The sequence below is a fragment of the Molossus molossus genome, unplaced genomic scaffold (genome assembly GCF_014108415.1).
Source record: "Molossus molossus isolate mMolMol1 unplaced genomic scaffold, mMolMol1.p scaffold_m16_p_6, whole genome shotgun sequence".
Lineage (NCBI taxonomy): Eukaryota > Metazoa > Chordata > Mammalia > Chiroptera > Molossidae > Molossus > Molossus molossus.
This window is the reverse complement of record NW_023425399.1, coordinates 104,452,432-104,480,025: the sequence shown is the minus strand read 5'-3', so window position 1 is coordinate 104,480,025 and position 27,594 is coordinate 104,452,432. Positions and strand designations below refer to the sequence as shown.

At 36.2% G+C, this 27,594-nt stretch overlaps 1 protein-coding gene across 1 annotated transcript in view; it reads left to right on the top strand.

The window, feature by feature from the left end:
• Positions 1-16,017, top strand: part of TXNL1 (thioredoxin like 1) — a 34,687-nt gene extending 18,670 nt beyond the window's left edge. Inside the window, exons 4-8 of the mRNA XM_036245229.1 lie at positions 2,835-2,957; positions 5,098-5,167; positions 6,559-6,731; positions 9,035-9,139; positions 15,786-16,017. Coding sequence (XP_036101122.1) covers positions 2,835-2,957; positions 5,098-5,167; positions 6,559-6,731; positions 9,035-9,139; positions 15,786-15,815 — 501 coding nt within the window. The 3' untranslated portion in view covers positions 15,816-16,017. The remainder of the gene's footprint in view (positions 1-2,834; positions 2,958-5,097; positions 5,168-6,558; positions 6,732-9,034; positions 9,140-15,785) is intronic.
• The last annotated feature ends 11,577 nt before the right edge of the window (positions 16,018-27,594 follow it).

Sequence of the window (27,594 nt, the reverse complement as noted above, 5' to 3'; positions counted from 1 at the left end):
AGCTTTTCCTTGTCTGGGAAACTATATGGCCATCAATTCTAAATGACAGCTTTGCAGGATAGAGTAATCTTGGTTGTAGGTTCTTGCTTTTCATCACTCTGAATATTTCTTGCCACTCCCTTCTGGCCTGCAAAGTTTCTTTTGAGAAATCAGCTGACAGTCTTATGGGAACTCCCTTGTAGGTAGGTAACTGCTTTTCTCTTGTTGCTTTTAAGATTCTCATTTTGTCTTGAACCTTTTGCATTTTGATGATGATGTGTCTTGGTGTGGGCCTCTTGGGGTTCATCTTGTTTGGGACTCTCTGTGCTTCCTGGATGTGTATGTCTGTTTCCTTCACCAAGTTAGGGAACTTTTCTGCCATTATTGTTTCAAACAGGTTTTCGATTTCTTGTTCTCGCTCTTCTCCTGGCATCCCCAAGATGCGAATGTTGGCACGCTTGAAGTTGTCCCAGAAGCTCCTTACTCTGTCCTCATTTTTTTGGATTCTTTTTTCTTTTTGCCGTTCTGATTGGGTGTTTTTGCTTCCTTAGATTCCAAATCGATGGTTTGCTTCTTGACTTTACCTACTCTACTATTGAATCTGTGTAAATTATTCTTTATTGCAGTTAGTGCTTTCTTCATTTCTGACTATGCATCCTTCAGTTCTGACTGGTCCTTTTTTATGCTGTTGAGGCCCTCACTAAGTTTGCTGAAGTTCTCACTAAGTTCATTGAGCATCCTTATAAGCAGTATTTTGAACTCAGCATCTGTTAGGTTGCTTATCTCCATTTTGCTTAGTTCTTTTCCTGGAGTTTTGCTCTGTTCTTTCACTTGGGACCTGTTTCTTTATCTCCTCATTTTGGCTGCCTCTGTGTGTTTGTTTCTATGTATTTCTTAACGAGAGGTATGGGGCTAGCTGAGACTAGATGCTGCTCGTTTGAAAGAATTTAGGAAAACCTGAAGCAGGATCCAAGACAGGCCAATCCTATGGTTAAGCAACTGGCAACAGCTTGGGTGGGCCTGAAAGTTGGGCGGGGCGGGGCCTCAGGGAGTCACCAGGGCGGGGCTCCCAGTGTGAGCCAGGTTGCTGGAGTCCCAGATATGGGGGCTGTCTGCAGCCCCAGGGAAGGGCTCACCAAAGGAACAAAGACCTCTAACAGCTCTTTTGTCCCTGAGAAAGCCCCTTCTCCAGCCCTTGCTCCAGTGCCAAACAGCTCAGTTCTTCCCTGTATGTCTCTGGCGCCCCTCAAGCTGCCTCCCCTCCAAGCTTAGAGGGAGAGAGTCCGATAAGTCTGTGCGCGGGCCCTTTAAGGAGCTGCCTGGGGCTCCAGCGGCCTCAGCCTCCCTGAGTCTCAGTTCCCGCTGGTTTTCCAGCCAGAAGTTATGGGAACTTCTCTTCCTGGCACTGCAACCCTGAGCGGGGCACCTGGTGTGGGACGGGGACCCCCTCAGTCCTCAGGGAGGACCTTCCCAGCCGAGGTGTCCTCCTGATTTTTATCCGCCACACGTGGGTGTGGGACCAGCTCGTCCCCTCTGCCCTCCTACCAGTCTCCTGTGGCTGCTGCTTTAATTCCGTAGTTGTAGGACTTATATTCAGCTTGATGTCAGGCAGTTTTGAATGATGGTTGTTCTGTAGTTTAGTTGTAACTTTGCTGTGGTTGTGGGAGGACATGATACCGCGTTTACCTACCTGCCATCTTGACCGGAAGTCTAAAAAATATTAAGTAAAATATTAGTAAACAAAGTCCCACAATTCAGAGGAGAAAAATCATGATCTCATAACATGCAGAAAAGGTATTTGACAAAATTCACTACCCATTTATTATAAAGTATTCATTAAAATCTCAATGGGGAAGCACTAAAGTCAGAAACAAGACAAGGATGACCATTGTCATTACATCCATGCACGCAGTGTTGGAAATACGGCAATATTAGCTAATAGCAGGTATACAGGAATATGTTAACTGACACCACAGGGAAGCAGTAGGCAAAATTCAGAATATTAGAAATCTGTAGGCTAAATGACTAAAATAAGAGATTTAAGAGATGTGTTAACCAAGTACAGTCAGTGCTTTTTAAAATCCCTTTTCTGAGTCTAACAATTCAACTGTGAAACATTTGTGAGACAGTTGAGGACATTTTTTTTATCCCTTCACCCTTTTCAGACAACTGAGGAAATTTAAATACTGATATTTGATGGTGTTTTTGACAGTATTATTTTTTGTTTTAGTTACGATAATGATATTGAGGATTTTAAAAAATGAGTTCTTGTTGCTTAGAAATGTATATTGAAATGTTTGAGTAAATGAAAAAAAGTCTAAGATTTACTTGAAAATAATCGGGACTGGTTGGGGACTGGTTGCAGGGTAAAGATGAAATAGGAGTGAGCATGAATTGGTGTTTAGTGTAGCTGAGAGGTGGGTGCATGGAGTGCTGGTCATCTTTACTCTGAGGTCTTCACAGACATAGGTTTAAAGGGTCCATGACCAGTTGAAGAGGGAGGTAGGCTTTCTTTGGATCTTACAGATATTTTAATTTGCACATTTTCCACTCTAAAAATACCAATATTAAAAATGTGTATCAGTCAGTATTTTATAATCTTAATGTTAGGAACTTGGTTTCTGATACCTTATCATGTGGGGTAAGCCTAGATTTGGCTTTAATAATTAGTGGTGAATTCAATTGAAATTCAAATGGAAGGATTATTATTAAAGTGTTAATCACTATTTTAAAAGAAATAGACTTTTTTTTTTTTTTATTGCCTAATCTAGAGAGAATCACATATTTAAGTTTTTTACTTAGGTTTTTATACCAAATCCAAATGCTTTGCCTAACGTCTTGATTTCATTTTTCAGATGGATTTAATGCCTTTTATTAACAAAGCTGGCTGTGAATGTCTTAATGAAAGTGATGAGCATGGATTTGACAACTGTTTACGAAAAGACATGACCTTCTTGGAATCTGATTGTGATGAACAGGTAATTGGATGTCTGAGTTAAGGCTGTGGGGATTATCAATATTTATGCCTATTCTTGTTTCTTTATCATATTTCCATCTCGTGGTTTTATGTTTCTGTTTTCCAGATGACTGCTGTTCCTTTCCTTTGTAAAACTTTGATTTCCTTTGACCCTTCTCATTTTCTTTGTTTCATGCAAGCTGCCAGGTGCACTAGGCAGAATTGCAGAACTCTTGGGTTGGTGCCCTGCTGAGTTGAACCTTCACCATTCTTTAGTCCTTTTGTTCATTCTGACCTGCCTTTTGTACCTTTTACTCACTGGAAATGAGCACTCCCTATACGTTTAGTCCTCGCTCCCAATGTAAACCTGTATTGTACTTCCCTGCGTTATTGCCATAGAGGAATAATGTAGTACTGCCTTGATCAGCCTTCTTTCATCTTGACTGTTACTTTCCTAAATTTCCTTTCTATTCCTGACTCTGCTTTGTCCTATTCCAGTTCATTATCTACATGTTCACAAAAGCTGTTTTTTCTAAATATAAATCTGATCAAGTTTTTTTTCTTAAGAGTTAAATGATTCTTCACTGGCTTCAGGAAGAAGGTGTTAGATTCTTCCTGACTTGATCTGTTTCTAGCTTTTACTCTCTTCTCCCTTTCACCTGTGGTTCAGGTCCCTAAATATGTCATGCTTGTTATTTATGATACACTATTACAAGTCAAGTATAAAAAGTACTTATATCACCAAAGAATATGGTCTAGGTATTTTCTTAGGCAGACGTACCACAATGATTGTAAAATCATAAATCTAAACCCCATTTTCTTTGCTCCAACCAGAGCTACCTTACTGTATAACTTTGAGAATATTATTCACACTGTGTTCCTTGTATAAATGGTATTCTGAATATAATTTGATATCAGCAGGATTGGTTACAGCTTTCCTGAGATCTTCCTGCCAGGGAAATCTTCTTCCCAGGGTAGAAGCATCAGTACCTACACCAGACACAATTTTGGCTGGGAAGATGATAAAGCGAATGAGTTTGAGTTTCTGAGACATTGGCATTGTGTCAGTGTTTTGTATGTTATCTTATGTAACCTTCCAAATTCAGTTAGTGAAATACTTTAAGGGTGGAGGTTTGGAGGCAACTGTAGACTGTAACAATCCTCTTTTCTTCAGTTTTGGATCACATAGAGTCCATTTGAGGGCTAGTCTCTCCATATAACCTGTGCATTGTCTCCAAATTTTTAAGTTACATGGGTAGATACTTGACAAATAACCATCCTAGAAAATATTAAGCTTATATGCTAACATAAATAGTTCAAATTTTATTTTAATTTGGGAATTTTGTTTGGGTTTTAGAAAGCAGATTGCTTTTTATTGGTCACAAGACCTTAGGTTCTTTTTGTTGTTGTTAATCCTCATTCAAGGATATTTTTCCATTGATTCTTAGAGTGGGAGAGAGGGGGGGGGGGGGAGAGAGAGAGAGAAACATTGATGTGAGAGAGACACATGGATTGGTTGCCTCCTGCATGTGCCCCAACCAGAGCCAGGGATCGAACCTGCAACGCAAGTACGTGCCCTTGACTGGAAATTGAACCTGAGACCCTTGGGGCCGACGCTTTAACAACTGAGCTACACCGTCCAAGTTGACTTTAGGTTCTTATGCTAATTATCCTTTAAATTTTTTGTTTTTATTCTCTCTTTTTTTTTTTAATCCTCACCCGAGGACATTCTTCCATTTTTTGTTCAGATAGAGCGGGAGGGAGAGAGAGGAAGAGAGAGAGAGAGAGAGAGAAACATCAATGTGGAGGAACACATCGAGTGGCTGCCACCCACACGACCAACCAGGGCTGGGGACAAACTGCAACCGAGGTACGTGCCCTTAGCGGGAACCGAACCCGGGTCTCTCTGTACCGCAGGCGGACGCTCCAACCGCTGAGCCAAACCGGCCAGGGCGTGTTGTTATTCTCTTATGTGAATAATATATATTGTATTTTTCAAATGTCAGTCTAATCAAGTTACTTTCAACTTACTGATTTTACTTATTACATTGGTTTTATTAGATGAATTGAAAATTTTTTGCCTTTGAATTAATTCTACTTAGCTGTTGTGTGTATTCAAGGTGTTCAAGAGCCCTTTTAAAATGAAATTATTTTCTTCACAGCTTCTTATTACTGTGGCATTCAATCAACCTGTTAAGCTTTATTCAATGAAGTTTCAAGGGCCAGATAATGGTAAGTAATGGACAGTTTTTCTCTCAGCTAACTTTCTGATCTGTAGACCTGTTAGCAGGTCTACCTCTGTTTATTCAATAGGAGTAAATAGTCCTTGTTTTGGGAGTGAAATTGTTTTTGGAACAAGCAAGGATATAAATGAATGGGCAAATAATGTGAGATTTAGCCCTGGCTGGTTTGGCTCAGTGGTTGGAGCATCGGCCTGTGGACCAGAGAGTCCTGGGTTCGGTGTCCGCTAGGGGCACGTACCAAAAAAAAAAAAAAAGAATAAATGAATAAAATAATGTGAGATTTATTTCTGTAGTTTTTAATTTTAAAATTTAAGTTTCCTCTTAATCTGAAATTAAATGAACCCTTTATTTCAACTATGACTCTAAAAATCTAACTTCAAAGTAGCTATTTTTTAGGATCAGAACTGGGAGATATTTATTTCAAACTCCTATTACAGATGATGAAACTAAGGCTCTAGAATCTAGAGTCTAGGTGGTCCTATTTGTGCCCTATGAATCGATTCATATTCTTTATAGTATGATGCTGTGACATGACTGCACAAACTTGACATTTCTCTTTTTTTAAATAAAGAATTTTCTTTATCCCCCCCCCCCTTTTTTTTTCTGTTTCTGGAGGGTTTTTTGTTGTTGGTGGTGTGGGCTGGACTGGGGGGAGGGTGGAGAGAGTAGGGACTAGATGTTTTTTTGGTTTTGTTTTTTACTTGATTGGAAGAAACAGCACCCTATTAATGAAACTGTGTCATTCTGAAAATACAGTGTTTGCAAAAACAAGTGCTATAGAAACAAGTATTTTAAGCAATGTGAATATTTTAAGATTCTTTAATCAGCCAGAAAATATAGGTTTAGCTTGTACCCTGAAGTTGAAGGGACTAAGACTTTATAAATGTGTTTTTATCACTGAGCACATGCTAATTTCTAACATGAAATTTGGCAGTTTGTATAATTAATCTCCTTTTGGCTAATGGTATCACTGATAATGCTTTCCTCCTAAGTAACAAAATGTACCAATTGTTGGCAAATGTTACTTCTTTTATGAAACTTGTTAACATGCGTATACTGTCAGACTCCATGTGCTGTCAGACTTCGTTGCTATTTTCCCTATGCCTCCTCAGTAATAGTATTACATTGACATAGTACATCTTTCCTAGTCTAGGGCAAGAACTTTGTGTGTGTGGGTGCATATATGTTTTTAATCTAGAATTTCTACAGTATAATTCTGGCAGGCCAAGAAATGACTATAATAATATTCAGACCTTCTTAGAATTCCTAAAGAGATATATTTGCATATATGTGTCTGTTTTATAGTATAAATGTAATAATAAAGGAAAGAAAATATATGTTTGGTTTTTAGTATTTTATTTTGTTTCTACTGTATTACAGGTCAGGGTCCTAAATACGTAAAAATTTTTATCAATCTACCCCGATCTATGGATTTTGAAGAAGCAGAAAGAAGTGAACCAACTCAAGCTCTGGAACTAACAGAGGATGATATTAAAGAAGATGGCATTGTCCCTCTTCGTTATGTTAAGTTCCAGAATGTTAACAGTGTAACTGTAAGTAGCATTTCTTTAAGATATATTTAATGGGTGTATGGATGACAATTTACACATATTTAGTGATTCTAAATGATCCTTTAAAGTAGTTATTTGTTCACTTGGTTTGAAAAGAGTATAAATGTATAATAAGCTAATTAAACTTTCTTTTTAATTTATCTATGTGCCTTAAGGGAAGGATAGATTGATATTTTTAAAATTTGTTGATTTGTCAGTTTACTTATTTGATATATATTCTAGAATATTTATACTTAAACTGAAGATATTTGTGCTTTATTAGTCATACCTGGTAATGGGTGACATATTTGTAAAATCAATGTACTTTTCTAGAATACTGAGGTTTTGATAATGTAGGGTCATGATCTCAATAAAAATGACTTAAAAAGATAATTTAGCCCTGGCCGGTTTGGCTCAGCGGTTAGAGCGTCGGCCTGTGGTACCGAGAGACCCGGGTTCGGTTCCTGCTAAGGGCATGTACCTCGGTTGCAGTTTGTCCCCGGCCCTGGTAGGGTCATGGGGGATGTGTCCTTTTCACGTCGATGTTTCTCTCTTTCTCTCTCTCTTCCTCTCTCTCCCTCCCAGTCTATCTGAACAAAAAAATGGAAAAATGTCCTCGGGTGAGGATAAAAAAAAAGATAATTTATGTTTATTTACATTAAGAAGTTTGCTGCTACTTAGCAGTTATTAATTGCTTTTGTAAATTTTGGTATTGAAACCCAGCACATGTTCTCTACCCCTAGTCTAAGTCCTTCAGTGGAGGGAACAGAAGGTTAGAGTAGAATAATAAAATACCTAGAAAAAGAACTGAAATCAACAGAGTCACTGAAAACAAGTCATGCCAAACTACTGTGATCTTTTTTTTTTTTTAATCCTCACCCGAGGACATTTTTCTATTTTTTGTTCAGATAGAGGGAGAGGGAGAGAGAGAAATATTGGTGTGAAAGGGACACATTGAGTGGCTGCCTCCCGCACGATCCAACCAGGGCCAGGGACAAACTGCAACCGAGGTACATGCCCTTAGTGGGAACCGAACCCGGGTCTCTCCAGACCGCAGGCCAACTCTCTAACCACTGAGCCAAACCGGCCAGGGCCTGATGTGATTTCCTTGTTTTAGGGGAATGAATCTGGGTTTTGTAAGTTAGAGGAATGCTATAGCATGTGTTCATAATATCCCTTTTGGCTTTATTTAGTGATGGGAGGAAGGCAGTTGTTTATTGCAAAAGCCCTTTCAATCCAGAGATCCTGATGCAGTCTCCTCTGTCATTGGAATCATGAACATAGTTGTCTCTAGATGGGCTCAAGTCTTTGTGTACTGTGTCCTATCTCAGTCAAAATTTCAGTTAAGACTCAGAGAGCATGTCTGTCGTTTACTTTTGGTGATAAAATTAAATTGAAATGACAGTTTTGATCAGAAGGTCTAATCAAAGTAAGTGGGTGAATTTTAAAAGCAGTAAATATAAAAACTGTTGTGCTTAGATTCAAAGAGCATTACAAGAAAATCAGTGGAGAGCTGGTTCAATAGTTACTAATTATAGACTTGGAGTTTTTAATTAATCAGCTCAGTTTGAGAGGACTCTGTGGTTGCCTGTATACAAATGACAAAAACTGACTGGTGAATGCCACCTGAGAATGAGAGGAGTGCTGTCCAGATCAAAGTAGGCAGTGTTATTAAGTAGACAGCAGCTAGAGTGTTGTGTTCTAAAGTATGGAGCAAATTAAAAAATAAATCCAGTATACTGGGAAAGGAACTGTGGGTAAGCTTCTTTCTTCTAACATGCAGAGGCGGGTTTTAAATAGAGAGTATAAGTAGTCCAGTTGAAATAAATATGTAGGGCATAGTGGAGTTTTAGGAGCTGACTTCCAACACTATTTTTTCTTTTCTAGTATTCTAGGACATTGAATGAATGAATATCAGAAAGAATATAACTGCAGAAATATTCCTCAGTGAAAAATGAGTTTTTATAAAATTTCAACAGGACTCTGCCAATTGTATTCGTGAATTTCATACTCTTTCAACATCCGTTGCAAACACTTATGACCCCTTCACAGTGTCACACTAAGTTATCAAGAACTTGTGTGTGTGGGTGCTTTGCCATGACACCCTGGGGTAGAGGAGAACAGCAGGAACACAGCGGGATTCATAGTCCTGTAGGAGTGCTAGACTAAGTGTAATTTGGATCAATCCTTATGAGAGGGGAAAGCATATTTATTAGTTATCTAAGGAAATTGATTAAACTGAAAGCATTTTTATGAAAGAAAGGATTGTAATCATGACTGTGAAAATTACTATTATTTTTTGGTAGATATTTGTTCAGTCCAATCAAGGTGAAGAAGAAACAACAAGAATTTCATATTTTACTTTCATTGGTACTCCAGTCCAGGCAACAAATATGAATGACTTCAAACGAGTAAGTTTGTTGAAATGATATTTAGGGGAAGTAAAATTTTAATTTTAAAGAAATTTTATAAATACCAAAATTATATCATGTTATGAAATTTTATAAGGTTTGACTAGAACAGTAAGTTCTCCTAATCACATATAATCACATATTTAGATATCCAACTACAAAAAATATCTAATAAAAATGATAAGTCCTATTGATACAGTGTCTGTTAATGAATTATATCCAATTAAAAAGGTAAAAATAATTGGTTACAGAAAGTAGTTAGGAGTAATGGAAAAATAGTAAGGGAAATCATCATTATTCATGAGTTTTTAAGAACTATTGATGTTAAGATTTGGATTTTCATTGTTTCTGATGAAAATATTTAAAATGACTTGTAGCTCTGGCCGGTTTGGCCCAGCGGTTAGATTGTTGGCCTGCGGTCCAGAGAGACCCAGGTTTGGTTCCTGCTAAGGGCATGTACCTTGGTTGCAGTTTGTCCCCGGCCCCGGTTGGGGTTATGCGGGAGGCAGCCACTTGATGTGTCCCTTTCACATCAATGTTTCTCTCTCTCCCTCCCACTCTATCTGAACAAAAATGGAAAGAAGTCCTCAAGTGAGGATAATAAATAAATAAATAAATAAATAAATAAATAAATAAGATGACTTGTATAATTTTAATCAAAAACAATGTACTCAATTTTACTACACTGAGATGCTAAGTTTCAAACTGTGTCTGTGCTGAAAGAACAAATTTCAGCGAATAAATTTTTAGTGAATGGGCATATGTTTGTTCGTTTAAGTACACAATCCTGAGATTTGCAAAGAATTTATAAGGTATGTGGGACCTTTAGGAATGAAAACACTTGTACATTCATGGAATTACTTCTAATTGGTACCAGTTCCTTAGGGTGACTCTTAAAATACACAACCATAGATTACAGAATTGCCACCAAGAGCTTTATCAGTACACAGTGCAGGTGCCGTACACAGATTAAACGTGCAGCAGCACAGGGGATGTAGTCATCACCATGTTCCTGGCAGCGGCATCCGGCCGGCAGTCTAGAACTGGGGATGATTATAAAAAAGGAAGGGTTTCCCTAGGGTTGCCAGTGGTTAGAGGAAGAGGTGCCCAATTTAACAGTTTGACCCCTGTTTGGGGAATTGCAGCGGTAGAACATCCTGAAAACTTTTATTCTTTTTGATGGTATCCACAAGTCTAATTTTGATTCAGTTACAGAAAAATTCATAAAATCACATGACCTTATACAATTGTATACTGTTTTTACAAAATTGGTAACCTTGACTGTAGATTTTTTACTGGTCATTTTACAAGTTATCATCTTCCTGTCTCACAGTATAACTAACTTTTGGGAGCTGTAAGAACAATCTTGTACTTAGGTCTGTGATGTTAAATGTTTGACATATGTATAATGACAGGTCAGAAGAAGCAGAAATTAAACATCTACATTTTTATGATATGAAATGTGCTGTACTGGGAAAATGTGTGAGCAAAAAAGACGTTTTGGCTGCCTGCTTTGTTACTTTGCCTGTTTGAATTAAATGCCATTGGGTTTAACTTTAACTGTTCCTTGCATAGTTTGTTTTTAGCTTAATACTTTCATAAGATCAATTATTCTGTCTTACTCTTTTACCATACCATTAATTCAGCTCTAGTTTTCTTCTTCTCACCTTAGCTTATGCTGTTGGAGTTCCATTTTTTTTCTCTAAGTAACTGCTACTTGATCTTGTCTATCCTCGTACCAGCCTGCCATTTGTTAGTTTTTCTAGTGTGCATTGACAATTGTCCACCTAAGACTGTCTCCACCTCTGTTTTTAACATCCCCCATCCCACCTCTTCTAGGCTAGTTTCTTCTCTCTTTTGACTACCAGACTACCTTTTGTGGACAGTGTTTAGGATGATGAAGGTGGTAGACTATTCTTGCTTGAGAGTGTTTGTGTTTGTTTTATAATTTGGCTGTGTGTTCATTTACTAATTTTTTTTTTGCCTTATTTAAAACTATCAAGCAGTAGTTCTCAAACTTTTGGGGCTCAGAGCCCCTTTATGCTATTAAATATTCTTGAGGACCAATAACAGCTTTTGCTTCTGTGGGCCATACATATACTATGTAGTGTTTACCATTTGAGACATTTAAAAAATATTTACTTATAATAATGAACTCATTGTACATTAATACAAATATTTTAAATATATTATTCAATTTTAAAATTGAAGTATATATTTTCCAAAACAAAAACCAGCTTAGTGAGAGGAAGAGCATTGTTTAAACTTTTATAAATTTCTTTACTATTTTGCTTAGTAGAATTCTTATGTTCTCATATCTTTCTGCATTCATTCAGTTTTGCTATCACAGGTTATGTAGCCTTTTGAAAACTCCATTGTACACTTGTGAGACAATGAGAGTTAAAAAGGCAGGGAACAGCCCGGCCGGTGTGGCTCAAGTGGTTGAGCGTCGACCCATGCACCAAGAGGTTGCCGGTTCAATTCCCGGTCAGGGCACATGCCCAGGTTGTGGGCCAAATCCCCAGTGGGGGGCATGCAGGAAGCGGCCATTTGATGATCTCTCTCATCGATGATTCTATCTCTCTCTCCCTCTCACTCTAAAAACAATAAAGAAAATAAATAAAAAGGCAGGGAACAATTTAGCATTATTATGAAAATAGATTTTAACTGGAAGACTCCCTGAAAAGGACCTCCAGCCTGGACCATACAGAACGGCTGTAAGAATAATTTAATACTGTAATGAATGGACTTCCTGTGTTCTGGACTTTGTCTCTTGCTTTTAATGCTTGATACATTTTAATGTGTGTTGAATGGTTTTCTTATGTATATTAATTTACATTGCATTTCCTTTTAATAAGTTCTGAGTGAGATTTGTTTTGCTTGTGTCATTCATTGTCCTATAGGGTTATTTCTCAAAAGTAAGCCAATTTTCTTTTTTTTTATATAATGCGAAGTCAACAACTTAATTGTAGGAAAATTGCAATATAACTAGTATGTGTTTAACTGATATTGGCCAGTTTGGTCCTTGTAGAGAGCTGCATGTTAAAAAATAATTTTGTTTTTCTTTTTAATAATTATTTTTAATTTTTTTCTTCATTGATTTGAGAGAGAGAGGAAGGGAAAGGGAGAAAGAGACAGAAACATCAATGAGAGAACATCGATTGGCCGCCATCTGCCAGTACTGTTCTAGGTACAGTCGTGATCCCTGTCTATAGCAAGTTTATATTCTTGAAGGATAATATATAAACATCTGGAAAATCAAACAAGTGAATCAAAGCTTAGTTCAAGGTTCTGTTCCTCCACAAAGTATTCTCATACTTTTCAGCCACTGTTATTTCCTTTTTCCCAATGATGGCTGGGAAAGTATGAGAATAGTTTGTGAAGGGCGAGGGCCTTGAATTAAACTTGAAGAGTAGGAACGGATGGAGGAGAAAAGACAGCAGTGGGTACTCCAGGTAGAGTGGAAAATGGGAGTTTGGTGTCATAATGGGAAGGAACAGGACTCATTCCAGAACAAGTCAAGTATGGTCCTTTTTTCCCTTAGTCAGCCTGAATTTTAAAGGAATTACATGTAGTAATTAGAATTTAAAATTTCAAAGTAGACTTGGTACATATTTTATTACACAGAGAATAAAAATGTGATACCTTTGTGTAGTAAAGAATTATATTAAATGGTTTAATGCATGATAAAATAAAATTATTTAGCATTTTCAGTTTAAATTTTTATGTTGTGTGAGTTGTTCTTAGATAATTTTAGTTTTCAGAATGTCATTGACCTTCTCCTTATGTCACTAAGATGACAGAAGCTAAGGTAATGCTAATGAATCTTGGATGTGGATAGAAATCTTAGATCACCTTGCATGCTATTACAACTTTATAAGGTTATACTTTTAAGATTTGGTAGACTAGAACACACCTTCCATTTGTCTGTTTTTGGCTCTTGTAGGCATTGTGCACAGATTATAATATACACTGAGGCTGTTCGCTGTTGTAAATGGATTCTTTGTGTTGCAGCCTGAAAAGCTTGCCCTCCTAATTGAAAGTAGATGTTTTCCTTGCTAAAATAAGCTCTTTACATGGATTGCTTTATTTTAATACATAAGTAATAAAAGATAAGTACAAAAATGAGCAAAATTGAAGGGGCTTCTGCTTCTTAGGAAATGAGGTGCATGTGAAAACCAGGGCAGATTGTCTATCACTGTAATAAAAATAGACTTTTCTAAACTGGCCATTCACCATATCAGCTATTTTTATAACTTTTCTGTTTATTTTTCAGCTTTTTTAATCCAACTCAAATGAACTAAAACCAGAAGATTTTAAAAAATGAAGTAATATAAAGACTGACCTTATCTCACTCCCCTCCTTGCTTCTCTGCTCATCTTGCACCTGTCTGCTCTCACCCTCCATGTTCTCATCGCTGTTGGTGCGGGACTCCACCGCTCCTGTCATCTGGATCGGCCTTGCGTTTCCTAGATCCCAGCCAGCTCTCCTTCAGAGCCCATTCTAGTCGTGTTTCTCCACTGGCTTTTTATTTTGTTTTGGGCTTGCAACTAGGTGCTTTAATTTTATTACCATACTGTGTTGCTCCCCTGACTTTTTGTTGTTGCTTTTTTACATTCTCAGGTCTCATATTTAATTTTGTACTACCTTTTGTGAAATAATATTGCAATAAAATTTACATTGTTTTAAATGGTTTCAGATTTAACTAGTTTTTGGATAATATCTTAATCCAAACTGAAGTTTAAATTTTAGGGGCTACAGAATCACTTTGGAAACCAAATATATACAGTTTCATCAGGTTATTTTGTACTACACTAGTATAACATATTGATTAAGCTGTAGTTGAGAGATGTGGGCTTTTTGTTTTTCCCCGTCACTGGAACTGTAGCCCAGAAGTTGTTTTGCTCATGAACTGTGGGAGCATCCTCTATGCTTTGCCTACCCAAGCGAGCTCAAGGCCAGTTGAGAGACTTATGGACTGAAAATGTTAGGCTGCTTTAAAATATAAATATAGAAGAGAAATGGACTCTTTACTGAATAAATATTATTGACATCTAATTTTGATGTACCTAGACTTTTGTTTGAGGTGTTAATATAAAGACTTACAAATAAATAAAAGAGCTTTACGTTTCGGGTAAGAAAATCCATATTGGAATGTTAAATTTCTTTTTTTTTTACAGAGAATACACATTGGCAAGTTGAGAGCTATCAACCTGTGAAACAGTATGCAGATTTGTGTCTTCTACTGTATCACATCTGCTAGAATTTTAATTTTTAATATTAGTTCTTTTTTGTTTTCTTTTGCTTAATCTAATTGCTCTGTGTTTTGTGTGTTCCCAAGTGATACAGTGATCAGTAACGCTTTCAGTGTTTATCTGCTTGAATTCTTTTGTGATACAAATGGTTCCATCTTCTCTTCTTTTCTCAGAAGGCTCCTCTTGGCTCTTAAAACCTGAATTCTTACTCTCATCCACATACCCTTTTCTGAGACTGTTTCTTTAGCATCTGTCTTGCTTTTTGGACTTTCTAACACATGGTTTCCTTGGATCAGAGAGGAATTCTTTTAAAGTAATAACAGTGATTTTACTTGAGGTGGGGAAAACGGTAATTCTAGCATGAAGTGATTGGGTATTCAGTGGAGGGGTTTTATAATCTTCTCTCATGAAAGACATTGACCTAGCCATGTTTTATTTTTAGACCAGACATGTACTTAGACCTTTTTGAATTTAGCTTGATTCAGATACTACAATTTGGAACAGAATCAATTTAAAATATGAAATTTTCGTTTACAAATGTATATAGAAGTATTTTTGTATACAAATATGTATTTCATAGCTTGCGAGTAGATTTCTTTAGAGGCATTTCTAAGAGAATTTATTAATGATAAACTAGGTTTGAAGTAAATTATTCAATTAGAACATAGTTTTTAGAACCTTCCCATAGAGAATTTGTTTTCTAGAATTGTTGGTAGAAACTAGGTTTATTCTTTATATTTTTGTGCTACCACATTTATAGCAACTAGTACATTTTAAAAACCTTTCTAATAGACAATTTTTAAAATCATTGACAGAAAGATTTATTCTTTACGTTTTTTATAGTACATTTATAGCAACCAGAATTTCTTAAAAATAGAAACTAGGCAAAATTACTCATTTTCAATGTTTTTATTACATGTCTGCATATTGAGAGAATTGTCTAGAAACCTGTCATCTTGGACATAAAGACATAAGTTTAGCATACTCTTTTAATTCTAAATTATTTGTGTTTGACATTTGATTTCTAATCGTCTAAAAATAGTATGCCAAATATGTTTCACTCATATAGCATCTTTTTTTTTATTAACTTCTCTAAACTGTCAACCTTGTTTTGAAAAATTGCATTACTTTTTCTTAAAAACAGTATGAGAAACCAAAAATAGCTTGCATGTGGTTTATTTTTAATTCCTTGAGGCTAGAAGGGAAGGGAGGGTCACAATTTGTTTCAACAATGAAAATATACTGCATGCAAAAAAAAATTTAGGGATAAAAATTAATACCAGGTTTTAAAGATGATTACCAATTAATATTATTTTGTAATATTATTTTTTAAATAACCCTTATTTCTAAATCAGTGAGATGTACATATAAAGTTATTTTTGTTTTTCTAGGTAGTTGGCAAAAAGGGAGAAAGTCACTAAGATACAAAGGACACTGGAAGACCACACTGCAAACAGATCTACAGCTCCTGGATAACTGCTTGATTCTCGCCAGAGACTGTCAATATTCCATTCATTGCCATTACCAATAATAAATCATTGCTTTTGTTCAGATGATATCACTAGTGTTTCTATTGTAATCTTGATACATGCAGTTGTAAATAAAAGTCATTACTTTTGCCAAGCTTAATTTTGTCATTCTAAATAAGTATTTTCTCTCTCCATTTATCTGAATATTGGCCGGCTTTCAATTTTAGAAGAGACTTTAGTGTCAGGTAGCATACTGAGCTAATGCCAGTCTCTTTCCGGAGGAGCAAACTGTTCTAGGGAATTAAAGAGTATGTGTGCCCTCATGTGTAGACATACAGAGCAAGTGAGTTTGATAAATGGGCTTGGAACAGCTAACCGTGTTCAAATGAGTAGAAACTCATGTTTATTGAAGGGCATTTGGGTACCTAGGCTATAGAAATTACTCAATTTATAAACTACCAGAATAAAACAAGTTTAATGAGATTTAACTGTTCTCACCTAAAATTTTTAGTTCATGAAAACAGATTTTAATCCCTTCTGGATAAACTTTAAAAATTTGAGTCAACCATTTTTTTTTTACTAATAGAGGTATGTTGTAATTCGACAGTAGGGAAAAAGCAGAACTCAGAATTCATGAAGCAACATGAATTAATAGCTTCTAATCAAGTATTATTATTAGCTACTAAAAGATGCAGTGTAAATATCCAGAGAACTTAAGGTTGAAAAGGAATTGGCCAAATGTATATGTTTAAAAGGTCTTTCACAAAAGTCTGGCAAAACAAAATACCTGTTCCTTATTACCTTTTTTAAATCTTAAAACTGTAATCTATAAAGTATTGGTAAATCTAATTTTTAATGTCTCTCTTTTTTTAAAATGTAGTATTTTGATTTCACTAAGTATTTAAAAAATACAGTGTTTGAAAAGAGTACGTCAGACTAATAGTTTTAATTCAGTTAATTAAATAGTACATTTGAAGGCATTTTTGTCTAAGAGTATGGTAGAGATAGATACCATTTTGCCTTTGGGAGACCAATGTATTTATACACATTTATGAAAAAAATCGTGCATCAGTTTTGTGTTAAAATAGTCACTTTCTGAACCCCAGTGTCGTCAGACATTTAGTTCCTCTGTATGTAAGCACATTAACTGGTTTGTGGTGATGTCTGTGTATCTTACGTATTTCATGTTTATGTTGCCTCGGGTCAAATGAAGGCAGAAGGGCAAGAAATAAAGTGTGTAACACTCCTTAATACAGACTATCTCAGATTAATCACGTCTGAAATTAAGGACTCAGTATTAAGAGTTTTGTTTTACACTTTGTACACTTAATCTTTTTGAGTAATTGTTAAAGTGCCTCATCTGAAGTATTGCTGACCTCATCTATTTATACTTGACAATTTGAGAATGCAGTGAAAGTAATTTCTAATTTGTAAAGGATTGGGCATCAGATTTATATTGTTTATGTGACTTTTCTATAACTCAATTGGTTGCATTATACAAACATTCCATAATTATTCAAATTGTAAATAGTGAAAAATAAATGTTTATAGGTAACTGTAACATGTTTCACTATGGGAAGTTTTACAAATAAACATGCATAGTTGACATTATTTAAATTACCAAGCTGAAATGCTGATGTTTTCTCCTAAAACTGTGTGTGTGTGTGTGTGTGTTCACACACACATATATAACATATATTACACTGAACTTTCCAGATGAATAAGAGCATTTGAAAAATGTAACCCTGGTTATGTTAACTGAAGCTGTCCATTAGATAGTGTTTTCTAGAAAACTAATAATTAGGTTTATTGTTGTCAGACATGGGCAAAAAAAAAAATCTCAAAACTTCTTTGATTTGCATAGTGTGTTCTGTTTCATGCCAGGATGCGTTATCTGATATGAAGCAACAGTGCAGGTCCCTGTCCCTATAGAAACAAAAGCATTTCCGTCCAGTGTTTGCCAGCAAAGCTGAAGGGGAGAGGTGGTGCACATGGGCGACCACACTCCGGCGCCCACAGCGGGCATTTATGACCTATTTTGCCCAAATTGCCCCCCAGTCTCATGTCTGAGGTAGCCACTTAACAATCTATTGGAGCTGACATGTGACTTGAAACCTGTTTCAAGGCTTGAGAATGTATACTGTTTTGTTTTGTTTTGTTTTGCAGCAGCAGCAGCATTTACAGGTATGCTGAGTACACCTCAGCATTTTCTATATGGCTGCCACTAATAGACTTGACATGAGGGGCTTTTTTAACCTAGAATGGTTCAGATTTCCCCAGGTTCTTATGGTCTAAGATAAATCTGTAATACTGTAATAAGAATAAAGCATTGGAGTTGAGTAAATGAGTCAACTTAAACCCTGTCCTTTGTAATCTTTAAGGAATGAAATAAAGGTAGGGCTTATCCACATTGCTTGTATTTATATAGTTGAGTTTGGTAGATTAAGTTTTGTGAAGGTATACATTTCTTCTGGAATTGGTCATTTCTAACCTTAGATTAAAAAAAAAAATTTAAAATAAGAGTAACTTCAAATAAGTTAATTCACTGAATGCCTTTTGAAGGAAAACTTGGAAAAATATTTGTGTTCACACAGCATTAATAGCTCAATATTAGAGGTGTTAGACTGTATTTTGCAAATTTTCCAAACACTTCATGTATGTTTTATACACATATAGCATGTTTCTTAGGTAAATGAATGTGAAGATACCGAATATTTTATTCCCTGATTAAGTGTTCCGTAAGGAAATATCTTGATGTCATTTTAAGCATATTTTCACATCATGTTTTATTTTTAGATCAATACATTTTAAGATATGTCCAGCACTATAAGAATAAGTGGGCAGAGTGGAGATTTTACAGGCTGGTAATATTATGCTTAAACTTTGTGGCCCATACAAAATTATTAATTGGAGAATGTAAATTGTGCCCATAAGATAATTTTAAAAAATTGGATATGCAACTAAAATTGTGCTTGAAATAATATTAAAACCTTATGATATGTAACCCTAAACCTGCTAGAGTATTTCTCTTTACACTTGCTACACTCTCTATAAGAGGAAGTTTAGGAATTAATTCTAGTAAGTTGAACAGGCCAGAGTCAGTTGTGAAAACACAATTTGTTGATTTATACTTGGACATGCATTTGAGATACTGGCACATGATGCTACTTAGGAGTAGAGTCGTTGAAGTTTGAATCTCTGCTCCTACTTGTACACTGTGTCGTTTTGAGCAAGTGACATTCTTACAAGCTTGAGTTTCTTGTTAAAAACAGGAACACATCTCTTAGGCTTGTTAGGAAGATTAAGTGTACATTGTGTCCGAAACAAGGATAAGTATGTAGCTTCTGTGTCCTGTCCCATCTCGCTGCCACTGATTTTTAGTCTGTCATTTGTTGCTTAGTGTAATGCATAAGGGTCCTAATTGTCTCCTTCTCTCTCACCTGGTCTTTGTAATGTGCCCTCCCATGGCTGCTGGTTATCTTTCCTTATCTGGGTCTTCATAATCTCATCCTTCCCTCTCCATTTCCCTTTTGTGCCGCACTGTACTAACTTACCAGAATGTACCCTGATACCTAATGCCTTCCACCTACCTTGTCCACCTGACACATTTCTTTTTATTTACAAGGCTCAATCCAAGCAAAACCGATAGAGGCGATGCATGGTGATTGTGTATGCCTTCTCTGTTGCTCTAGCACACAAATAGCCCTAGGTTATTTCAGCCTGGTACTTTCCAAACTACATTGTAATTTCTTGTACTCTTATCTGCTCTACTAGTTTATGAGCAGTAATGATTTGTCCATAGTACCAAACCAGAGTTACTTGGATCTCTGTCATCAGTAAACACAGTATTGAATAAATTCTCAGGTTCCAAGAGGAGATGCTTAAGGTAAATCTGAGAAATTGTGGGAGTTTGCAATTGAGCAAGGTAAGGAAGAGAATTTATCAGTAGTAAAGGAAAAGTGCATAGTGTGCACACAGAATGAGAGTTAAAGAGATTTCTTAGGTGAGGGAGAAGACAAAGCTGGAAGAACAAGTAAAAACCATATCATGAAGCTCCTCTTGCCGGGAGAAAGATCTATCAGACTTTCCTTAGTTTATGGGAGGTGAGAGACAGAGAGGAGTTTAATTACCCAAGTGTTAAACTTTCACAATTGGATGTAGAAATGTTGATTCTTAAGAAAAGCAGCAAGTTGGGAGAAGTGAAGTTGGAGAAGTTGAATATGATTTTAGATACATAGCCTTGAGCAGTGTATTTGAAATGCTTGGCTTTCAGATGGAAATGTCTAGTAGGTACACAGCAATGTGATTTTAGAGCTTAGGTCATCAGCAGAAGAGAAGTCTGGAAAGCAGAGTTTAATTGAGCAGGAATGTAGAAGAAAAAGCAGGAGGAGTTGGTAAAGTAAAGGAATTCAAGAGGGAATAGTTACCAAACAGAAATATTGAACTTAGTAGGGCTATTCAATTGTCAGTCCGTTGTGGAAATGATCTATAGTCCTTATGATAAGAATCATCGATTATATTATTCTCTTGGTTGAAGGGGAATTCAGACAGAATGATTCTGAAACCCCTCTGGCAACGAAATGTAATAGTCTATCATTGAACACAATTTTACATGATGATTAATAAGGCATGGAAATTGATGGCAACATTCCATAAGAGAATGTAAAACACTGCTTTGAAGTTGTCATTAAAGGCTGTAGTCTTTCCTTATAATCAGAGCTTTTTCTCCTGTATTTTGTAATTATAAATTTTGTTCCATCTGTCATTCTAGAACATTCTTAAAAGTTTCTAATTTCACCAAGATGATTCATCTGTCAGAGTCCTTGATGGGTCATTGAGGCTCCTTAGTCTCAGAGATACTGCAGCGCTTGTGTTCAAGGGACCCCAATTGTACTTACTACACACCCCCAGCGCAGGAGCAGTGATGCAGGCAGTAAGGGTATGCCTCAGCCGGGCCCCAACGTGCTGGTTCCGTCCGAGGGACAGTCGTAGCCCGATGTTACGTCACAGAGCCCACGCCATTCCGCTCACTTCATCGCATCACGTAGGCAGTTTACCCTCTCACATCATCACAAGCAGAAGGGCGAGTGCAGCACAATGAGATTATTTTGAGAGAGATCACGTTCACATAAGGTGTTACAGTATATTGTTATAATTGTTCTGTTACAAGTTATTGTAAATCTCTTACTGTGCCTAATTTGTAAATTAAACTGTATCATAGGTATGTATGTACAGGAGAACAGCAGCATAAATAGGCCTTGGTCCTATCCGCAGTTTCAGACGTCCACTTGGAACGTGTCCCCCGTGGACAAGGGGGCTGTGAGAGGGCCCTCCACCAGATCCCTATAAAATAGTGGTGCCGCTTCATTTCCCTGGCTACGCGATGCTCTCAAATGAGTCAACACATCGACCGTAATAGAAATGCTTCTGCATGGGTTTAGCCTTGACGGCAGGTGACTTTTCATTTTAAAAATGGGTGTTGAACTCAAAAAGACAATGGCAGGGCGCCTGAGCTTGGGTGCATGGGCCAGTGCAGACCACAAGGACAGGCTTGCACAGAAGTGGGTGGGTGTTTATTGCATGGTGAGAGCCCTGGCCGGTCTGGCTCAGCGGTTACAGCGTTGGCCTGCGGACCTGAGAGTCCCAGGTTCGGTTCCCGCTATGGCCTCTACTTAGGCTGCAGTTTGTCCCCGGCTCCGGTTGGGGCCCTGTGGGTGGCAACCACCCTCTTCCTCCTTCTCTCCCTGCCGCTCTATCTGAAGAAAAATGGAAAAATGTCCTAGGATGAGGTGAATAGGTTGCCTCATCATGTGATTTATTATTTGAATCTAGCAACTGCAAGGGATGATATTTGGGTGTTTACATTTTAGTTTGACTTTTTACTTAAAAAAAAAATTTTTTTTTTTTTTTTTTGCCTGGTATTTTAAAATGCTTAAGCCACCATTTATCAAAATACAGACTCAGTTGAATTTGGGAAATTCTAAAAACTTTGGTCCAACATACTGGCTTTTTGAGTGCCCTAATGGAATTGTTACCGGGGCTCTCTAATATTTGTACGCCATTTCTGGAATTAACTGCTTTGTAGAAGTATCCTTTTGTTAGAAAGCTGGTGACCTTTTTGATGGAATGGGATAGGCCTTTTCCAGAGGTTTGCAGTCCGTTCTCTATTGTAGTCCTCACCCAGATATACAGGGTGGGGCAAAAGTAGGTTTGTAGTTGTTTGTATGGAAAATAATACAATCATTAATAATTATACAAAAATAAGCTCTGTGTTTTGAATCCTCAAAACTAAACTTTTTTTTTTTGCCCTACCCCTATTTAGATGAAAACACAAGTTATTAATGATCTTGGTATGGTACAAGCCCAAAGTTATTTAAACTGTATACACACACACACACACAGCATAAAACAGTAGGAAACCAAAACCTTTTCATGACAACACATTCAACAAATGAGGAATAGAAAAGAACTTTATCAATCTGATAAACAGCATTTAGAAAAAAACCCACAATTAACATACTGGTGAAAACCTGAATGTGTCCCCTTAAGATCAGGAACGAGGCAGGGATGTCAACTCTTACCAATTCTGGAGGGTCTAGTGAGGTTAATAAAGCAAGAAAAAGAAAAAACATCCAGATTGGGGGTTTGTGGGGAGAATAGAACTCTATTTGCAGATGACATGACCTTATATAGAAAATTCTAAAGGAATCCACTAGAAAACTATTCAAACTAATAAAGGAATTCAGCAAGGTTGGAAGATACAATCAATATCAGAAGACCACTACATTGTACTTCTATACATACACTTGCAATGAACAATCCAAAAATAAAATTAAGGAAACAATTCCATTCACAATAGCATGAAAAGAATATAATACTTAGGAATAAGTATAAGACATAGAAAGATATAAATAAATAAATAACCCATGTTCATAAATTGGATATCTTCTTTTTGTTGATTTTTAACTTAATTCTATTTCTGCAAGCGAACATACTCTAAGATTTCAATCTTTTGGAATTTTTTGAGACCAGCATAAAGTCTCCTTGATGACTGTACCATGTGTACTTCAAAAGAAGGAATATTCTGCAGTTGTCCAATTTAGTATTTTAAATAAGTATCAGTGACATCAAGGTGGTTGATGATATCACTCAAGTGATATCTACCCCTACTAATTTTATTGTTTGTTATTCTATTATAATTACTGAGGGGGTAGTTGCCAACTCCAACTATGATCATATATTTGACTTAAACACATAGACATTGTATCTTTCTGATGAATTGGAATCAACCCTTTAACTGTAAATCTCTTTATATCTCTGATCATCCTCCATATCTTGAAGTTTATTTATTTTGTTTGAAGTTAATATAGTCATCCCAGCTTTCTTCTGATTGTTTGCATGGCATAGCTTTTTGAACTTCTTAACTTCCAGTGTCTGTGTCTTTGTATTTTCACTATGTCTCTTGTAGAAAGCATGTACTTAAATCCAGTCTGATTATCTCTGCTTTTTAATTAGAATTGTTTTATTTACATTTAAATTAATGATATGACTTAGTTGGGTTGACCACTTTATTTGTTTTCTAGTTGTCCTATCTGTGTTTAGTTTTTCTGTTCTTTTTAAACTGCCTCCTTATGTGTTAATCAAAAATGTCATAATTCCATTTAAATTTCTTTTTTTAAGTGACTATTCTAGGAAATGCATTGTGTATCTTTAGCACATCACTCAGATTTAACAGATTATGCCTCCTTACATCAAATACAGGAAATTTGAGGTACTATAGTTCTAGCTAACCTCTGTCATTTGTGGTAGTGCTGTCATACATATTATATTTACAAGTTATAAATCCCATAATATAGTATTATAATTTTTACTTAGTATCTTTTAACAGTTGTGAAAAATTATTTGCCATTATCTCTCTAAATATTGCTTCTATTCCATTTTCTCTCTTCTTTCCTTCTTGACTTCTAGTTATATGCCTACCGTTCTGTTCACTGTCTCACCATTTCTTCTGTATTTTCTATCCTTTCACTTTCTGTATCGCAGCCTACATATTTTCAACGTCATGTCTTCTAGTTCTTTTCTTTGTTCCGCTGGTGTACCAACCTTCTGTTAAACAATCTCTGATTTATTAATTTCAGTATTTATATTTTTCATCCCTAAAATGTCTATTGGATTCTTTTCAAAAGATTCTAAATCACTGGTGCTAGTCTCTGTTTTTTGTTTTTTAATTTCAGTTTTTAAATATTTGGTCCTATCTCTTGGCATGCCTAATAATGTTTTATTAATATTTATTTATTATCTGTTGCATACTAGACACTGTGTATGAACAGTTAGTAAAGGCTCCAGATGATATTGTCTTCCTTCAGTTGGTCTACAGTTCCTTCTGCTAGGCAGACATAGTGGTGCAGATTATTTTCTTCCAGAAGCGTATTCAATAAAATGAGTCCAGGCAGCCTAATGTATTTCCTGGGATCTCTCCCCTTGGGAGATCTGAACTTTAATTCTTAGCCCCTTAACACTATGAGACTGATAAAACATTCTGCTTTCAGAGTTTCTGTAATTTCTTAGCTCTAGTCCCATGCAGCTCCATAATTGGGCAACTGTCTTGAAGGATATATCGGCTGTGTCAAGATTTGTTCTCTGCCCCTCCCTTCTCACTAGGATCCTGGATCCTCAAATTCCCAATTTTTCATGGGAGTTTTGGTTTGCCACAAATTACTCTATCATAGAGCTAGAGTCTATAATGGCAAAGTCTAATAAATAAATAAATCTAAATGTAACTATTAAAGTTTTTGTCTGATGATTTAATTATCTGAAGTCCTTATGAGTCTGTTTCTATAGACTATTGTTTCTTTTCTTTTCTTTTTTTTTTAAAGCCTTACCTGAAGATATTTTTCTATTTATCTTCAGATAGAGTGGGAGGGAGAGAGAAGAAGAGAAAGGGAGAGAGAAATGTTAACGTGAGGGGGACACATTGATTGGTTGCCTCCTGCATGACCCCGACCAGGGCTAGGGAGGAACCTAAACCACGGTACGTGCCCTTGACTGGAATCGAACCTGCAACTCACTGGTGTGCAGGCTGACACTCTACTGCTGAGCCAAACTGGCCAGGGTTCTTTTCATTTTTGTTTGTGTTTTTATTCTTTTAAATAAGTTTAGGTATAATTGACACACAATAAATTGTACATACTATACAATTTGATACATTTTAGCATATGTATACACCTATGAAACCATGACCATGAAGCTAGTGAACATATTCATCATGCCCAAAATTTTCCTTTATAACCCCTGCTACTTTTCTACCCAGCCATACTCTGACCAACTTTCTGCCACTATAGATTAGTTGGCTTCTTTTAGAATTTCATGTAAATAAAATTATATAGTATATCCTAGTTTTTCTGACTTCTTTTACTCAACCTAATTATTTTTAGATTCATTTATGTTGTGTAGATTTATAGTTTCTTCATTTTAAAGGCTACATACTATTCTATTATATACATATACCAAAATTTATTTATTCTCTCCTCTGTTGATTAAATCTGGGTTCTTAATCAGTCTCACTAAAAATTTATCAATTCTATTAGATAGTGGAACAACTTTGGTTTTATTGAATCTCTGTAGTTTATGTGTGTTTTCTGACTCATGTATTTATGGTTTTATCTTGTTTTCTTATAGATTTATTTACAATTATTTTACCTTTTTTCTACTTTTTGTGGAGACTTACCTCATAATTTTTAGTGATATTTTTAAAATATTTGCTTTAAAACTATGTATTTCTAAGAACTGACTTAACTACATCCACAGATCCGTAATTGTCAAGAACAAAATGTTTTCTATATTTTTCTTAGACTCATGAGCTATTTAGAAGTATATATATTAATTTTCAAATAGGAATTGTTTAGATACTTTCTTCAGTGTCTAGTTTACATTAAGCTTAGAAAAACCTATATGATTTAACGACTGAAATTTATTAAAACTGTAGTGATTTTCCTAGGTATGTATTTAATACATACATTTTAATATAATTATTTAATATAATTTATATTACTATTATCAATGTAATATAATTATAATAATATATTCTTGTAAATATTTTCTAAATTTGGCTTTTGGAAATAAGTTTAAAAATAATGTGTAGCCCTGGCTGGTTTGGCTCAGTGGTTAGAGTGTCAGCCTGCAGTCCAGAGAGACCTGGGTTTGGTTCCCACTAAGGGCATGTACTTTGATTGCACTTTGTCCTTGGCCCTGGTTAGGTCGTGTGGGTGGCAGCCACTCAATGTGTCCCTTTCACATCGATGTTTCTCTCTCTCTCCCTCTCTCCCCCTCCTGCTCTGTCTGAATAAAAAATGGAAAAATGTTCTCGAGTGAGAATAAGAAAAAATAGAATGTGTATTTTTTTTTTTTTTACCTTTTTTTTGTTGTTGATACAGATGTTTCTCCTTTTTCACTCCAATGACACCCTTCTTCCCAACCTCCTCACCCCGTCCCCAGCTTTGTTGCCCATGTCCATTGGTTATGCATACATGCATATAAGTTCTGTGTTATCTCTTCTTTCCCTCCACCACCCCCTCTTCTGAGGGTTGTCAGTCTGTACCCTACTTCCACGTCTCTGGGTCTACCCTATTCCTCAGACTGTTATATTAATTATATTCCACAAATAAGTGAGACCATGTGGTATTTGTCTTTTTCTGCATGGCTTGTTTCACTTAGGATATTACTTTGCAGGTCCCTCCATGTTGTCTCAAAGGAGAAGAGATCTTTCTTTCTTACAGCTGCATAGTACTCCATTGTGTATATGTACCACAGCTTTTTTATCCATTCGTCTACTGATGGACACTTGGGCTGTTTCCAGATCTTAGCTATTGTATATAGTGCTGCTACAGACATGGGGGTATATATATTCTTTCTGATTGGTGTTTTCAGGCTTCTTTGGGTATATTCCTAGAAGTGGGATCACTGGGTCAAATGGCAATTCAATTTTTAATTTTTTGAGGTAACACCATATTGTTTTCGGTAGTGGCTGCACCATCTGCATTCCCACCAGCAGTGTACTAGAGTCCCCTTTTCTCCACACCCTCGCCAACACTTGTTGTTTGATGATTTGTTGATGGCGGCCATTCTAACAGGTGTGAGGTGATACCTCATTGTTGTTTTAATTTGCATCTCTCTGATGATTAGTGATGTTGTGCATTTCTTCATGTGTCTCTTGGCCATTTGTATGTCCTGTTTGGAGAGGTGTCTATTCAGTTCCTCTGCCCATTTTTTAATTGGGTTCTTTGTCTTCCTTTTGTTGAGTTGTATAAGTACTCTATATATTTTGGAAATTAATTCTTATCTGATGTAACATTGGCAATGATGTTCTCCCATACAATGGGTTGCTTTTCGATTTTGATGGTTGTTTCTTTTGCTGTGCAGAAGCTTTTTAGTTTGATGTAGTGCTGTGTGTTAATTTTTTTCCTTTGTTTCTGTTGCCTTAGGTGATGTATCAGTGAAAATTCTGCTGCGTATGATGTCCAAAATTTATTGCCTACATTTCCTTCTAGTATTTTTATGGATTTATGGGTCACATTTACGTCTTTTATCCATTTTGAATTTATTTTTGTGTATGGTGTAAGCAGATGGTCTAGTTTCATTTTTTTGCATGTAGCTGTCCAATTTTCCCAACACCATTTATTAAAGAGGCTGTCTTTACTCCATTGTATTCTCTTGCCACCTTTGTCAAATATTA